Source organism: Brienomyrus brachyistius, chromosome 23 (genome assembly GCF_023856365.1).
Source record: "Brienomyrus brachyistius isolate T26 chromosome 23, BBRACH_0.4, whole genome shotgun sequence".
In the NCBI taxonomy this organism is placed as follows: Eukaryota; Metazoa; Chordata; class Actinopteri; order Osteoglossiformes; family Mormyridae; genus Brienomyrus; species Brienomyrus brachyistius.
The window spans coordinates 12,305,772-12,322,783 of NC_064555.1; the positions used below are offsets into that span (position 1 = coordinate 12,305,772).

General features: G+C 40.4%; 2 protein-coding genes across 7 annotated transcripts; one reads left to right on the forward strand and one right to left on the reverse strand.

The window, feature by feature from the left end:
- The first annotated feature begins 2,434 nt into the window (after positions 1 to 2,434).
- LOC125718980 (uncharacterized) lies at positions 2,435 to 6,904 on the forward strand. 6 transcript variants are annotated; one of them, XR_007384994.1, is made up of 8 exons: positions 2,435 to 3,186; positions 3,381 to 3,428; positions 3,930 to 3,983; positions 4,278 to 4,391; positions 4,711 to 4,764; positions 4,910 to 5,021; positions 5,128 to 5,150; positions 5,598 to 6,903. XR_007384994.1 is itself a non-coding variant. In XM_048993339.1 (8 exons), exons 1-8 carry the CDS (start codon positions 2,973 to 2,975, stop codon positions 5,772 to 5,774), a joined length of 717 nt encoding a protein of 238 aa, XP_048849296.1. In that variant the 5' UTR covers positions 2,435 to 2,972; the 3' UTR covers positions 5,775 to 6,904. The 6 variants fall into 6 exon arrangements, 3 of the variants coding, with proteins under 3 accessions (XP_048849296.1, XP_048849298.1, XP_048849297.1); XM_048993339.1 differs by having other exon boundaries at positions 4,357 to 4,391; positions 5,598 to 6,904; XR_007384993.1 differs by having other exon boundaries at positions 4,711 to 5,021; positions 5,598 to 6,904.
- A 1,470-nt stretch (positions 6,905 to 8,374) lies between these two features.
- On the reverse strand, positions 8,375 to 17,007 carry LOC125718974 (uncharacterized). Its single transcript, XM_048993328.1, has 5 exons — positions 16,760 to 17,007; positions 16,325 to 16,672; positions 14,689 to 14,799; positions 9,106 to 9,158; positions 8,375 to 8,837 (listed from the first exon to the last, which is right to left on the reverse strand). Exons 1-5 carry the CDS (start codon positions 16,881 to 16,883, stop codon positions 8,709 to 8,711), a joined length of 765 nt encoding a protein of 254 aa, XP_048849285.1. The 5' UTR covers positions 16,884 to 17,007; the 3' UTR covers positions 8,375 to 8,708.
- Between the last annotated feature and the right edge of the window lie 5 nt (positions 17,008 to 17,012).

Here is a 17,012-nt window from a genome sequence, read left to right on the forward strand (position 1 = left end):
GAAAGGTCTGCTACCCAGTTGGATAGAAAACCACAGTTTAGCATGCTTTAGAAGCATATTTTCTACTTTCCAACAACCTGTTGTTTCACCCCAAGTCCCCAAATTAGGGTTATCGTTAACAAACTGAGGCTAAGGTTAGGGTTAGGCAAAGTATGGCATTTTCAGGCATCAACATGTACCCCAAACTTTTTTTTTCAGGATCCTTGGATTCCAAGCCTGTGTACCTGATAATGTATCTTTCATGAATCCCATTGCATGTTTAAAAGGGCCAGTCTGTCATCCATTGCACAGAACGTGTATGAACCCAAAAAGATCTGCCAAGATGCATCATGCTGAATCTTGACTGTCTACCAGGATTTTGACCAGGTCTTACGTTTGTAACAAAAATAACATCTGTTTAGGAAACCTTCAGGAAAACACTCAAGTCTCAAAAAGAGTCTGATTTACGCAAGTTTCTATTACACAAAGGCAATAATATTTATGCAAATTATTAACATAATTCACATGAAATCAAAACAGACAAATACACTAATACATTTGCTTACAATGCTTAAGTAAGAATTTATTTCTACATAACTCTGTTGTCATGCCTAACATGTACACTGTATAGCCCAGAAAACTTTATATCACCACAATAAGTGACAAATTATTGGACATTATTGATCCGTTAACCCACACAACGCTAAAGTAAATGTATCAGCTTTGAATGTTCTCATACTGTCTGGTTCACTATCTGACAACTGTATCCAAAGATTATGGGGAAAATTCAAATGTGACTTAAATGAATTCTGTGCTTTATGTTCTGTCTCTATTATCTACAGTGCGGAATCATCAGCGACACAGACATTATGTGGAATTAGGTAGCCTTATGTTATTAAGTAATGAGAGGGTCTTTTATGGAACCCATGCTTGCAAATAGAGAAAAAGCAGAAGGATGTGAGATGGAAATTTTGTCTGGGAAGCCACCTCTGAGAGCGCAGAGGGTGTCAAAGTGCTGCCAGGGTGGGGGGCAAATATACACACAGCTTTTAAGTTTTTTTTTTTTATTCTGTGCATGTGCTGCTTCCTCTTTATACTAAAGTAGAAGCATTTTCCCTTTCATGTTACCAGAGAGAAATACAAAGCTGCTGTCACCTTGTGGGTGGATATCGTGTGAAAATGACCGCACCCTGGTGTGTCACATGGACACGAAACCACGTCATACACGTCTTTGCATGCAGTTGGATGGAAAACACACCGCTTCAATATACTTATTTTTTGTGTCAAACTGACGCAAAGAAATTCAGAAAATATTTTTATTTTTCTTAAATTTTAAAGCAAAGCATTTACAGTGAAAAGAAAGTGGCCAAACGTCTCTTTTGTGGCCAAAAGTCTCGCTGCTTCGGTGCATCCCAGTGTTGGCTGGTGAAAAGTTAAATTATCGGTTTTCAGTCGTCTTCTGTTCCTGTTAAGCGACCATTTCTGCACACTGAGCTGTCCGACGTGCTGCGCGGTCTGTGCAAAACGTTTGCCTTCAACAGCACATTAACATGTTTCTTGATACAAGTCAAGAAGTGTTTTTTTTCTGTCATGCTTGCATTTGTGAAGGTTTGGTCAGATACTGACTTTCACTCACACACACAGTTTATTATTATATTATATATGTGATATTACTATATTGGAGCAACACAGAAAATCCAGATATAAGCAAGATATGTAGAATATTGGTGCCTTTAATTAGCTGTTTTCTCACATCTACAGGGTTGTGGTTTGGATTCATGTCCCAGATCTGTGTATATGTCTGTGTGTGTGTGTGTGTGGGGGGGGGGGGGTCGTGGTGATGGTGGTTGCATCTTCTTCCTGTTTTGTCCCACAGATGTGCGGTTTAGATGGGCTGGTGCCTGTGGTGTGCCCAGTGACTGACTGACTGGCATCAGTTTCAGAGTGTCACACGTCCTCTGCTTCCTGGAATATCCTCTAGCCTCACTGCAACTTAACACCACATGAACAGCCACGAGAACTGGGTGGGCAGCGATGTTTCATACTACACAGAAATAACATTTCATAACATACATGGCCAAAATGTCACAATTCCTTTTGGTCATTTTGAATCGTTTATAATGCCCTGGATGTGTCATTATTATTAACGATCAAATGAAACCGCACATCAGACGCGTTCGATCTCTGACATAAAATCGATTCATGGCATCTTAAAAGGCGTGAAAATTCCAAAATATGTCTTGCTGTTATATAGCATAACAACGCCACATTTTGGATATTTTATAGCCGTTTCCCGCTAAAGATCGATAGATTGATGACAGACTTCTTTTCATTTGAACATCGTACCTCTCCCCAGAAGATGCGCACGTAGCCTGGACTTACACGCTTAGAAACATTGTAGTGATCGCATGGCGCATGCGCACAATAACCATAATAACAACATGAGATGCGGGATTCCAGGCGTGCAGAATCAGGCACTACACCTGTACTGTACTTCAGCTGGTAAACTTAGAAATGGTTTGCGACACCAATGCTTTTGTTTAAAAAATTAGCTGTCTTATTTCTAGTGGTTGCATCATGCCGCTAGATTCAACCATCTTATATATGCGACCGATCTGAAGTGCCACGAAACCACCAAAAGTATGTACGTAGAAAACATATGCACGAACTCGCATGACGAGATCGGCGTGTGTGCAAAGCGGGAGTTGAAGGCTAAGTGCAAAAATATACTTAAAAAAATAATGGAAATATTTGCAATATGTGCACTACATTCACGGGACGATTTTTGCATTTTTAAATACCTGCTTGCAGCTGTATTTTATTTTATGTTTGCAAATTTGCAGTAATTTACGAATCGCAGTCCACGAAAACGAAAGGTGACAGGCGTTTCCGAACACGCCACTGTCTTTGTGGGATGTAGTAATCCTTATTACACGTGCTTTCTCTGGGACATTACTGTGGTGGATCATCACTGTAAAGTGTTAAACAAACTGATGCAATATTGGATGCACAAAAAGGACAGGCTTTCCAAACGCAAGCTCATATCGCACAAATACAAGAACGGAATTTTGAGGAGAGAAATGGATGACCAGCAGTATCGATTCCCCCACAGCGATAAGGAGTTAAAGATGAATGATCTACAACCCACGGTTGCTGGAGAATATTTCTGTAATGGTATACAGGTTGCAGTCTTAACTGTGTCCTTAGGTAAACTCATATTCGCTTGTGACCAAGTGTGTGTTTATGCTGTTTAATATAATTTATCCACATAGTAACTGTAAGTGTTGATAACGCAGATGTTTATTAATAATTATAGCCTATGTCCATGTTCCATGCGCATGTATGTCTATTTTTGGCCTTGTTGGTATATCTCTTGATCTATTTATGTTTTGTAATCGAAGATACTGGAGACCACATCACACAGGTCACCACTAAGAAGACTGGTGCAGGTATGTATCATTAGCAACGACGGTCACAACTGTCGCACTTACATGTTTTACTATCGCTCCTGGAGGCAGGATTACCAGTTTGCAGTTCTATAAATGGCCACAAGGGGGGTATTTTGAGACATGTTAAAGTATTAGCGACACAGGCGAATCTATTGTTCACTGTCAAAAACTGTAACGTGAATATATCCGTACATGCAATAAATTTGTGTCACATAAAAATATGGTAGTGAAAAAGTACATTTTAGATGCATGATGGGATTGAGCTGTTGTACTTTGTTGGTAGATAAATATTGGGATGGGGAGCTATGTGGGATGTTTAGGATTACTTCATCGAATGTCATGCTGCTATGTTGTGATTGCAGTTATCGTTTCATTCGCGGAAGAAACTTATTGCAAAATGTGAAATGAGAAATTTTAGGTTTAAGTCACTGTTCTGGATTTATTTAAAGGAAAAATTAAATCCGAGGTATTTATTGTATGAATTATTTTTCTTCTTTCTAGATAGTTTTGTAGAAGTTTATGAGACCGAGAACAAAGAGACAGACACAGAACGTGGTGAGGCACATAAAGCATATTTTCAAAAATTAACCTGAACTACTTATCTATGACACTTGAATGCTTTTGTAAAAAAATATATATATATATATATATATATATATATATATATATATATATATATATATATATATATATATATATATATATATATATGCGATAACTAAAATTATGTTAGTACGCTGTGATTTTTGCAGGAACGTTTAGAAAAACGCGCTTTGGATTTGAACCTTAGTATCTTTTACCTACCCTAGCTGTCTTGAACAACAAATGTATTTTACTGTTTTCCTACAGTAATGGCCACGGTAGTGATGGGACTCTGTGTTCTGATTCTGTTTGCTGCTCTTGTCTGCCTTTTCTTATGGACCAAAAGGAGTAGCAGGCGCAAAGGAAATATTCCATTCAGTAGTAAGTGCCGAGAAAAACGGCTGTGTCTCATTATTTTATCAAGCGATTATTATTAACTAAAATTATTGAATTAAACCCCACTGATGGCATAATTGCCAGTAACAACCATACCATCGTCATCAGTAGAGGCTGCAAATTGAGCCCATTAACATTAGATAAAATAGTGTGTTTGTTTTAGTTAATTATTGGCTAAGTGCAATTAATTATTTTTAGCCATTTATTGCGCCAGTACAGGATCTCGGCTTGGTGTCTATCCAATGTGATAGTGACAGTCTTTACAGGGAATTAAACATTACAGTCAGATATTATCTTTATTCAGGAAACGAACTGGAAGCAGAAGGACCAAAGAAACATCAGAAAGGACATGATCTGGGTGAGGTTCAGCCCAGTTACATTCCCACTGTTTCATATGAGGTAGATTTTATGCAAGCTGTGTTGACTGATTCGAGGTAACTGATCTGCCAGCTGATATCCTGGGAGCCAGAAATTAATTTTACTGTGATCATACTGGTTTCTAGGCAACATGTGATAACCCACAACGAACTTACTGCTATCTGAGCCTGTGCACAAAATTATGGCCAATAAAAATGAAAAATATCACAGATCATCTTCTCAACATGCATCCAGAAGGTGATTTTTCCAGGAAAACTTCTCTGTTCGGTAGCCATCTGTATTTTCTTTTTTGTTTAAATGTAGTATGATGCTTTCACACAGACTTTCATATTTTATTTTGCAGATTGGGAGAGTGGCCATGAGGAAGTAAGTGTATCTCAATGGATATGAGAAAATGAACTGTGTGAACTCCTACTCGGAATAGGACAAGCGGTTACGGGAAATGGATGGATGGATCGTGCTAAGTGGAAATATTCAGAACTTTTATGTCCTTTACAAATGCACAGTAATTTACCCATAATAACAGTAATTGTTTGGAGTAAGGTATGTCATCATTACCGCAAATGTCAGAGTACTTTTCCAGGATCTTAATAGATCAAGGCCGTTATATGGTTTTTTTTTCTTTTAATTTTTAAAAACTTTTTCATTCTAATGAAAATGTGTAGAAGGAATGGAAGACCTCAGATTAAGGCAAGTATGAAGGAGCAGGGACCTTGCAGAACGTAATGATCCGTTGTCGAGTTCCGATGTGTTTTTTGTGCTTTGTGTCCGGTTCTCCGTGGCGGCGTCCTGATCATCCCTTGTGTGTTATAGTGTTGCTTCTTGAAGAACGAGGTAGATGCACACAAGTGCTGCCTGGATGAAGACACTGATATGCACTATACCTGTTGGGGTCATCGGAGCTGGAGGGAGAGGCCGTACATGCAAGAGGAAGACAGCCACGTTATTGTCATCTACTCTCTTGTGGCTGATGGAAGGCCAGATCCATGACTGAATCACAGGTGGGGGGGGGGTCAGTTGACCAGTTGTTTATCTGATGCCAACAGCAATGGGCCGCCCTTTCTGGTCCTGTGCTGGTTCCACTGACTCACTGCCAGTTCAAAGATTTGGCACGGCACAGAATCGTGGACAAGAAGCCAACTTGTGTCTGCGTGCATGACTGTGCCCTTAAGTGCTGTCAGCTTTGTAGGAGTGCAGGGTGGTAGGGATTCTGCGATGTGCATGAGAACGACCAATGAACAGCCATTTATGACGTCAGGTGACTTCTCTGCTCCATACAGTATATATCATATAATCCGAAACACATAACCACCAATCACGCAGCCTGTCTCTCTGTAGCGAATTGTGCCACTGCAATAGACTATTGAACGTGAATATAATATGGAAGATAAGCGTGGCTTTTAAATGCGTCACTATAATCCTTCAGTCTCACAAAATGAAGGGTTAAATGAACATGCGGGATGATAAAGAAACGTCTTATGTCAGAACATTCAGAAGTTTCGAATTTTCCTTGCTTGGTGAGTAATGTTTCTTTGACAAGTGCTGGAAGTTTGACTGAAGAAGACATTTGTTTTATTTGTGTCAGTCCTTGGTGGGCTTGTATGAAGCTAATCGAGGCTCACAAAATATCCGTATATATGCATACAGTGTACAGTAGTTGTGCTGGTTCCTTAGTTGACCTCCTAAGTGTTGAGTTTATTGATATAGCCTGAAGTAAAGATTCCTTGACATAAATTTCAAGACAGTCATGCGTACAATTTTATGTCTGCATGTGCTTGATAAAGATTTGAGTAGGAATCTATTACTAAGGACAGAATATGACTTTAGAAGATTTTAGAAATTTATAAAGTAGAACTATGTGTATTAAAGGTCCATCATTAAATGATGTAGAATTGTATGAATTATGTATTAACATGTAGTGGTGTAATTTTTTTAAATATAATTTCAAAGCTTTTTGTACTTATTATAACCTTAATGTTGTTGACTGTTACATATTCCTGAATATGCTATTACTAAAACTTAATAAATATGCAAATATATGTCTTAATTATTCATTTCTTTTTCACTTTGTGCCCTCGGTAACATAATTGCATCAAAGAACTTAATAAAAATCCTGTGATGAAAACAGCAGTCGGGAAAAATAAATGAGTCTTATTGATGTACAGTATAAAGTCGGTGTGGAGATAAAAGCCGTGGGATTGTCTTTTAATTTTCTATGGTAGGTTTTAGTATAACATCAGAAAAAACGTGCTCCATTGTTAGATGATTACCAGCAAATTGTACAACATGATTATATTTCAGATGCTCAAAACAGGGAATATAAAGATTTTTACTTTTTTTTGTCATTTCCTCATCTTGCAAGGAAAGACGCGTACATTTTCCTGTTTGTTCATCTGTTTGGCAGTCTACGATGATCATTTTGTGTTTTTATTACTAATGTCTGTGCATACAGTATAATCATATGATTAAATACTGGTTAACCTTGTCTTTTATCCTCTTTATATAAGTTCACATGCAATAATATTTGGATCCATGGTCCTAGAGTTTGGAGAGAATGTCTGTTTTGCAGGGTTGTCAAATAAGCTGAAAAGAGGATTAAACTGCAGCAAAAAATGCATGAGAAGTGTGTATTTACATCTATCCATCTCCCAAAATGCTTATACTTCTGGGTCGCGGGGGGTCCAGAACCCATCCCGGAAACTACAGGCACAAGGTGGAAAACAACCCAGGATGGGGGGCCAGCCCATCGCAGGGCACACTCAAACACCATGCACTCTCACATGCATTCCTATGGGCAATTTAGCAAGTCCAATTAGCCTCAGCATGTCTTTGGACTGTGGGGGAAACCAGAGTACCCTGAGGAAACCCCACGACGACATGGGGAGAACATGCAAACTCCGCACACATGTGACCCAGGCGGAGACTCGAACCCGGATCCCAGAGGTGTCAGGCAACAGTGCTAACCACTGCACCACCATGCCACTCAAGTGTGTATTTTTAGGCTGTTAAACACTGTGTTCCTCCACTGACATCTAGTGGACAGCAGTGTGTATAGCCTGCAGCAGTGTTTCTCAGCCCAGTCCTCCGGGACTTGTAGACGGTCCACATTTTTGCTATCTTCACAGTCCCAGCACGGCTGAACAGGACCATATACAGGTCGTCACCGACATATGACTGCGATCGGTTCCATTCGACCAGGTGCAAGTCCATTTGGTCATAAGTCGGCCCTTTATTTTATATGCAAAACTGATCATATGTATAGTATAGTACATGCCTAGAATACTGTATAATAAAATGACAACATCTATAAGTCATATTGTTTGGTGTATTTAGCCTCTTTCTTAGATTAGTTGGCGTGGAAGTCGTTGCTGCCTTCAAGTCCTACTCGGAAGATCCGACTACGGAGTTGGGAAATCGTTATTATGATATGACACGTGTTCAAGTGGTTAAGTCAGAGGCGGTAAGAAAGATACTTTACGTTTTGCTGTATTTCCTGTTCCTCTAGCGCCAAAACGTATTCGGAGTATTAATTAAACTTTTCGTAATCCCTGGCTCAACCAGCAGGTATCTGACAAGCTATATATCAAAGGTTTGTTTCACAGTACACCATTTAATAACAATCCCCTCAGCATTCAAAACAATACAGTTTTGCAATCACACGCTACATAAAATTTACTACTTTCAAAAGGTTGTTGAATCAAGCTTCACACTTAACTGAAAATGTGTGTGTGCTTCAAAGAAGAGCAAGATGTGACATACAAAAACAAAGCATTCTGATATACTTGTGCAAATAGCAAATGAAGCATCATTCCATTTCACTTGTGTTCACTTCTGTGATTAAAGGCTATAGTCATGAACACATACATGCATGTCCTTTCAGCTGCAGCCAGGACTCATGGTAGGTGACACTGCAGAAAGCAAGCCTTAGTTTTGCCTGGCTGTTCCCTGAAATGCTACCGTGGCATAGATCACGCCATTGGAGGTGGGGCATCTCTGAACAGGAGGGCAGGCCTTGTCAGGTAGGCAAAGACTGTCATAGTGTAGATCCACAGTCTGAATGAAGAAATAGATAATATTACTATACTGTTAAAACATCATGCTGGTACAATGCTGTCAACATAGCTTTGTACATTGTTTATATAAAAATTGCATTTATTGTATTGTACTGTGGATATTATATATTTATTCATTGTATTTATATCTATGTGTAGTACCACAGGGGGCCTGAGGGAAATAGAATTTCAATGCACTGTGTACTTGTACACAAATATGATAACAAAGATCTGGGCGATATTTTATTTCACATGCAGTGTCACTGTACCTTCAGCTTGTCACTCCTTCCCTGACAGCTGGCACAAGCAGAGGTCTTACAATCTGGATGAGGGAAAAACCATATAGAGTTGAGTGTTAGGAATCATATGCTCAACCATCGTTATTACTCCTCAATGCCAGGAAATGGGTGTGAGCTGGCTCTGCCAGCACCTCGCTCCACCCTACAGCTCAGTAACTCACCATATGCCAGCAGCTGACTAAGAACTGAAATATAATCATCTCCAGCCATTTTATTAGAACTACAAATCATGTGTTGGGCCAGTTATAAAAGGTGGGTCACTCGTTTTTCATCTTTAAGTTTTTACAAAGATTCCTTGATACATCTTTAAAAAAAATAATTCTCCTTTACTGCTGTCATGACTTGAGGGACCAAGGACTCAAGGGGTTTATTGAACTAAACAAACAGAGGCTGGAAACAAACAGGACTGTGAGGGATCCAAAGTGAGAGGACATGAACAATAGGGGAGGACACAGGCAACAGAAATGTCCAACACTAATAACCAGACTAGGGCTGACGAGGCAAACAGGTACTTAAATACAAGGACTAACAAAGGGCAACAAGCAACATGGGTGGCTCCTCAGGGCGACGTCAGGGAGGGGACAGGAGGGTCAGGTGTGCAGGACTTGACAATTGTCATATTCTTGTTAAAGACATGTCCTTGTCTAAAGGTGCCTGGCCCCTCCACTTAACAACCTAATTAACCCAATCACAGTTTTTTCCCCTAAATAAAATATGCAGTTATGGCAGATGATCACTGGGAACACATCTGGTCTGGCACCCTTGAGTGTTGAGTTAGCACACAAAAAATTAGAAAATTTGTGAAGGAACAGGCAGAAAAAAAGTGTAATATTTGAAAGGAAAACATCTTGGCTCCCTGTGGCTAGAAGAAAGGATCTCAGTGCCTCAGGGAAAGCCGGTCCCTGGGCCTGCATCAAGTATCTGGGCATTTTACTGTGTGTTCAATACTTTTCGGCAAAGATGTCCTACTTTTTCCGGGCACAGAAATTTTATGCAGTTTATTACAATCCCAAAAGCAATAAGGCACAGTTCAGTCAGTTTATGGTCCTGGCATGAGAGGATGTTCTCATCAACCTTTTAATGAGGCTTTTCTTCATCATAAAAACCAATGATAACAACTCACACAAGAGCAATTACAACACTAACTGACCCATGTTCCCAAAGCAGTAGCCCCCGTGGAAAGTTGTCACATTGCTCTTGAGCCGTGCCTCCAGATGCATCATGGGATATGAGGGACGATCAGCAATAAACACTACTGTCAGTATGTGATGTAATGCTGTCACAATGCTAAAAACATTCAGTACAAAAAAGTCCCTTAATTCATGCCATTGACCTTACCAGTAAAAAGACTGTATTCAGGAAACACAGAGCATAAAAATAGAGGCAGCATAATCCAGTGTTTCCCAACCCAGTCCTCAGGAAACCCCAGGTGATCCACATTTTCACTCCCTCCCAGGCCCCATGCTCACCAGGACTCTATACCAGGGGTGGGCAATCTTATCCACAAAAGGTCGGCATGTATGCAGGTTTTATCTGCAACTCTCTCATTAGAGGACTGTTTGGCTGAAGAGTCTTCACACCTAGATTTGCCTTAAACCTTTAGTTGCCCTAAAGGTTATCCCAAAAACCTGCATACACAGTGGCCCTTTGTGGATAAGAAGAAACCTGCTCTATACTAAATAAGGCTATGGGAGATGTACTTTAAATTCATTGTAAGAACCAGCAATACATTGCTGTTGTGGTCTAACTGGTTTAAGGAATTGATCAACAGTGTATAACACAGGAAAGTACCACAAACATGAATGCTACTAAGTTATTACAGGCAAAATTCTTAAAATCCCTGTCACCTTTTTAGATAAGCCTTCCAGTGTATTTAGTGACCAACCCAAACTGGAATTCCACAGCAGGCAGCCAGTGGTAGTATTACTGAACTGCAGCCTGCTAGCCAGCTCGCAGGGCCGGCCTGCTGTATAGGTGATACAGGCAATCGCTTAGGGCGCCGTGTGATTCGGGGGTGCAAAAGAGAATGTGCAAAAATAATCTGGAAAAAAATGCCTCTGGATGCGTTCCGTGACATTACGTTTGTTTACGCTAGTTTTAATATTTCACGTTTAATATTTCACTGTGTTTTGTGAAACAGGCACCAGCTAGCTAGTTAGCAGCCAGAAACCCCGTGCTGCTGAAATGTTTGTAATATAAATGAACTGACAAAATTTCTATTCTGCTCAGCAGAATCTCGCCTTGGGAGCCGTAACACCCAGGGCCAGCTAAGTTTCTGTTGCTAAGGTTTTGCTTGAGCAGCAATTGCCCAAAGCAGGAATTAAGATAAGAAAAAACTTTATTCATCCCAAGGGAGATTACAGTTTATCTGAAATAATTGACACCTTGAGCTTCCTTCACTTTCTTGGAAATGATGTACCTTTGAACACCCACATGATAATTACCTCCACCGGTATGTTGTTGCAATGCTTTCATATAGAAAGTGAAAGACATTTGTACGTGTCCTCAGCCTTTATAAAGGCTTCACAGCTGATGGCTGGGAACGGGACCTGACTCCTGGCCCGTCTCCTACCACGGCACTTCAGTAGATGGCGCCAAGGGAATCATCCAAAGTCACTACAAACCAGGCAATGGGATGGGTTACGGAAGGGGAGTCTACTCTACACCAGACATTTCCACGGCTTTAAGGTATTCAAACACATTTACATCGAAAACAACTGGGAAAACCTACAATGTGATCATACAAAACAGGATTAACCCTCAGAGAAGAAAAATCCCCTCGGAAACTGAGTGGTTGGTGCCAGTTCCTGCAGGAACATCATCTGATGAACAGAGACAAATAGTGGAAAGTGCCATTCGTCCATACGGACTTCTACTTAGAGAAGTGTAACATCAAGCTTGATAATATAAATGTATGAGAACCATGAGTCATTCTATTAAAGAATTTTCAAAGATAAGGGTTTCAAACTGTAGTACTGTACTGCCCCACAAAGGCAAAACACAGTAACTGCGCTGACAGTGGAACTGAGAATGATGTCGAAGTTTTTAAGGTTTGTTGCCTTTGAAAATGAGAAAGCACTCTTTTTGATTCTTAAAACACTACAGTTGAAGAAAGAACTTTCTGTGCAATACCTAAATTAAATTGAATAATCACCCATTGTCCGTGCAACCCAGACAAAGCTGGGCGATTGCGACAAATTGATAGATGGATTACCTGTTGTGTGCTTTGTCCGTGCTCACATAACAACAACAATAACAATAACAATAACAATAATAATAATAATAATTATGTGCTTAAAATCTCAACCTGTAGTGCTCACAGAAAGCCTTGGGATGCTTGCTTAATTCAAGTTTTTTTTTTCCAGATTTACTGGTTTTATAAACGACAATCATTACTTCATTCATTTATTTACAAAAAACATATATAACATTAGCAACAAACAATAGTTTTAAGTAGATGTCGACCGATATGGGTTTTTCAATAGCCGATGCCAATATTTAGGAGTCAGGGTCAGTCGTGCATTTTTTATCTAGACGTCTGACTAATTGTTCGAATCTCAGCTCTCAAAATCAAGCAAGTTCCACAGAAGTACCATTGTCAGCATCAGCTCAAGTGAATGGTAACCACGCTTTCGAACAAACAGTCTTCTCCGCCATGCATTGTTTTTAGCAGCTCTGTGTCTCTGAGGACGGTGCTGTCTGTGATCAGGTCAGAGTAACGCAGCGTGTTTGAGAGAGCTGCCTGCTCCGCCCCACAACCATTAAGTGAAACTCTCCGACACAAGAAAAAAACAGAACTGATACCATCGGACTGATTTGGTAATAAATAAAATGTTAACAATTAAAATGATTTTTAACAATTAAAAAACGTATGTGAGCCCACCAACAAGCGTACAAAACTAACTCTGTCATAATCAATGATCCTTAACGTTACATGTAAGCTATACAGTTGGTTGAAGGCTCATTATCATTACGCCAGTCCCCGACAGCGTAATTCGAATTGTCTTTCAAAAGCGCTCGCGTTTTCTTTTAAAGCAACATTCCATAGCAAACCAGTTAAATAAATGTGTCTTTGAAAGATAAAAATTTAGGCCTTACTGTTTCTCCTAGGACTCTTCCAGAACTTCTGGCAGGGGTCATGCACAAGGCAGCATGGGTCACGTGTTCCACAGCAACAATAAGTTAGGCTGCGCGCAGAAGTGCTTGTCTGTAAATCGGCGTACTACGCTCGGATATCGGCCGATGCCGATACATTAAAAATGCCAAATATCGGTTCTTATATTCTTCTTATATCGGCTCTTATAAAACTTCTAGTTTTAAGTAAAACTTTCGTTTCAAGTAGTAATAAATTGAAAGTAAAATTAGGGTTCTAAAAGAGCTGTTCTGAGTAAAAAAAGTTAATTGACAAGCATCACTGGGCGCTTTTTAAGTAGTAACACCTTTGCAATATCATAAAACACCAAACAATTGTCCCTTTGGGAGCCAGTGAGTGCAACTGCAATTCATTCCAAAATGGTGAGAACACAACTGATTGAGTCATTCTGACACCTAATACAAAGAAAATGTAGTAAGATATGTGCTGATAATATATCGATAGATGTCAATAGATTTTCTTTTATGAAACCAATGTATTTGCAACATTTTCGGAGAATTAAGCAAGTGTCCCAAAACTTTCTGTGAGGGCTGTATATTAAATCAGAGGTGAAATAAATAAGGGAAGAATTATCAACTATCAAGTTTGATCAGCAATTGTAGCACTAGTAGTATTGGTAGTTATAATAGTAATAATAATGTGTCTAAGACTTATTTTGATTGCTTTTAACTGTTGAAATGCTCATGATAGAACATTCCAGAACTAAGTGACATGAGGCTAGGAAGCTCCTTCTCACTGCTGCAGCCATGATCAGGACTGATCACCACTGAAAGACAGTACTGTTTGCTGTGAGGTCTGTGGAGTCCTTGAGCAGGGGCCTTAACCCTGAAAACTGCTTCAGGGGTTCCGCATACATGGCTGATCCCAAGTGTCATTCTCACCCCTTTATGTGGGTCTTATTTCAGAGCAAGCGCATAGGAGAGATTCTGGTTTTGGGAGGGGATACAAGTTAATTATTAATAACTTTAAATGCAAATATCTTTTTTTTGGGGGGGGGGGGGGCATTGGCAAATGGAGCCAAATTTAATATTGGGGGATACAAGAGACCCCCGATTCCCCTCGGTTGTATGCTCCAGTTGAAGAGTAAGATCACCAAAGACAACCAAACACCAAAGAATGAATCTTTGTACCACTTCTTGTACAAATGGCAAATAAATTGTTGTTGATGTTGTTGTTATTGGTATTATTAGTAACAGCAGTAGTATTATTGTTGTTTTTGTTGTTGTTGTTATTATTAGTATATTAGACTTTAGGAGGAAACTGGAGTACACAGAGGTATTACTCACAGACACAGGGAGAACATTAAAACTGGCCCCCATGTGTAGCTAAAACCCTCAGGATGTGTGGAGTTTGTAGCCTTGTCAGTACGTGGCCCACATGTTTGGAGACACACCACTTACCTGCAGGATGGCAGAGCTTGTAGACAAGCAGAGTGATCAGCAGGGCACCTGCTGGGGTGACGGCGGCCAGGAGAGTCCAGCACACAGGAAATGAGGTCTGTGACGTCGGACCTGCAGCAAAAACAGCAAACTGGGGAGTCACTAATTTGTGAACAACTCCCTGAAAAACAGAAGCTCAGTGCATAGCAGACATTGCCCATAGTGTGTCTGCCCTAGACTGGCAGCCCATCCAGTACACGCCGCCCCAGCTAGGAACAGGCTGCCGGCTCACCATGTACTGGGCAAGTGGTTGGAAGAAGGATGGTTATATTGACTTTATTAAGCTGATGTGGGACGAAACCCATAATAGTACAGGGAGTGCATGTGCACCTGCACACCAACAGGCCAGATTCAAACCCCCAACCCTGGACCACAGCGCCACCCAGTGAGAAGCTGTGACATCTGCAAACTGATGTCCTATATTCACTATAATACAAAGTGTATTGCAGTAAAACACAGAGTTCTGTCTTTTTTAAAGGATTGAGATGGATGAAGTCATGTCTATATCTATCTATCCATCCATTTTCAAAACCCACTTGTACAATACAGGGTCCTGGGGGTCTGGAGCTTATTAATGGCTGCAAGACAGGGAATAACCCAAGATGGGGCTCTAACCAATTGCAGGATGCATACCATTCACACCTACAGACAATCTGGCAACTTCAATTGACCTCAGCATGTTTTTGGGCTGTGGAGGGAAACTTAAGAAGGGTCAGTCCGTGCCAAATAATAATAATAATAATAATAATAATTGATACTTTATTGATCCCCATAGGGAAATTGTCTTTATGCCTCCCACAACTTGCTCTTTTTTCATAGAGGAAGTTGTCTGCGAAGGGCTGCCACCCGTAGTGGTGCCCAGGGATAATCAATGATTCTTAACGTTACATGTTACAATGTCCAGAAAAGTTCCATGGGCATCATTCCTGATTTTAATGAAAACTTGGTATTTTGATCCTTATAGAGAACACTGAAAATTCCCCAAGTTTTATTGAAAAATTCTGATGCAGTCCAAAGTTATGGCCCTTTCAAATTTGGGTGCCACGCCCCTTTTCTGCACTCGCGAATCGCGCATGTCATTTGTAAGGGTTTTCAGGAGACCATATCTTCGTTTGTAAGCATGCTAGAGAGCTGAAAATTGCTCACCTGGCCTACTTTTCCCTGCTCTTTCAGAATATGGCATTAAAATTAAGCTCGGGGGAAGCACTTCAAAGTTATGGACCTGCAAAAATCAGTTTTTGGTTCAACCTCAGACACTTTTTTCGAAATCTGACCCCAAGCTGTGGGGTCACCACCACACCTACATCCAATATTCTTCTATATTTTTGTTATTTGAGGAAGATACTGTAAGCAGATGCAAATTCATTCTAAATAACCAGTTATTCTTTGATATATTGCCATCTGAAAATGGTCACAGGTGAGAAACCCCCCACAGGACCCCCTACTTCAGGGGCGTGGTTGACTTGGAGCACAGCCACTATCCCTAATTGCCCCAGGGACTGGCTTGACCCTGCTTTCTCAATTTTGTGCCACTTTGGATAAAAGTGTCTGGTAAATAAATGGGCACAAATGTATCTCCTTCTAAAAATGATCTTACCTGCAAAAGTTAGGTGCTCCCCTGAACCAAAGGTCAGCCTCCCATTGATTCGTACACTGCAGAAATAGATCCCCAGGTCTGCTTCACTGACTTCCTTAATCCATAGATTTATAAGCCCTGTCAGATTGTCTTTAGTGGCTGTGAAGTGGTCTTCTCTGTCGAACGTGTTCACCGTTGTGCTGTCCATACTTATTTTTGAGATCCCCAGCATAGTGATTTCCTCTGAGTGCTGTCGGATCCATGTGATCTCAGAGCGGCTTGTGAAGTTGCAGGGCAGAGCTACCGTACTTCCAGGCAGAACCTGGCGCAGGGCATACAGTGCTGAGGGCAAGACCCCAGTGGAGAGCCCTGAACAGACAGAAACAGAGAATAAACATTCAAATATCCATATACTTATCCAATCACAGTAGCCGATTATAGAAATTATTTACTTACACCAAATAAGAAGGGTAAGATTAAAACGCGTGTAAGTCATGTCTGTTTTCAAGACCACCGCCGTGATTGTGATGAAGCTACTGAGTGCCCAGTTAAGTGCCTTTGTGTGTTTCCTACCTAACATGAAAGTGCTTAACTGAGGCGTTTTTTTTTGTTTGGTTTTTGTGGTTTAGGACCCCCAAGCCGAAATGCATTAACTGGAACAATTCAGTTCTAGTTAATAAGGACGGAAAGAAACGTTAGGCGGAGTCTT

Excerpts from the sequence above, each read along its gene's own strand:
- LOC125718980 (XM_048993339.1), top strand. The coding sequence starts at position 2,973 with ATGCAATATTGGATGCACAAAAAGGACAGGCTTTCCAAACGCAAGCTC. Across the intron at positions 4,392-4,710 it reads AGGAAATATTCCATTCAGTA|GAAACGAACTGGAAGCAGAA; the intron begins GTAAGTGCCGAG and ends ATCTTTATTCAG. Across the intron at positions 4,765-4,909 it reads TCAGAAAGGACATGATCTGG|GCAACATGTGATAACCCACA; the intron begins GTGAGGTTCAGC and ends ACTGGTTTCTAG.
- LOC125718974 (XM_048993328.1), bottom strand. The coding sequence starts at position 16,883 with ATGTTAGGTAGGAAACACACAAAGGCACTTAACTGGGCACTCAGTAGC. Across the intron at positions 16,673-16,759 it reads TCTTACCCTTCTTATTTGGT|GGCTCTCCACTGGGGTCTTG; the intron begins GTAAGTAAATAA and ends CTGTCTGTTCAG. Across the intron at positions 8,838-9,105 it reads GAAGGAGTGACAAGCTGAAG|ACTGTGGATCTACACTATGA; the intron begins GTACAGTGACAC and ends TTCTTCATTCAG.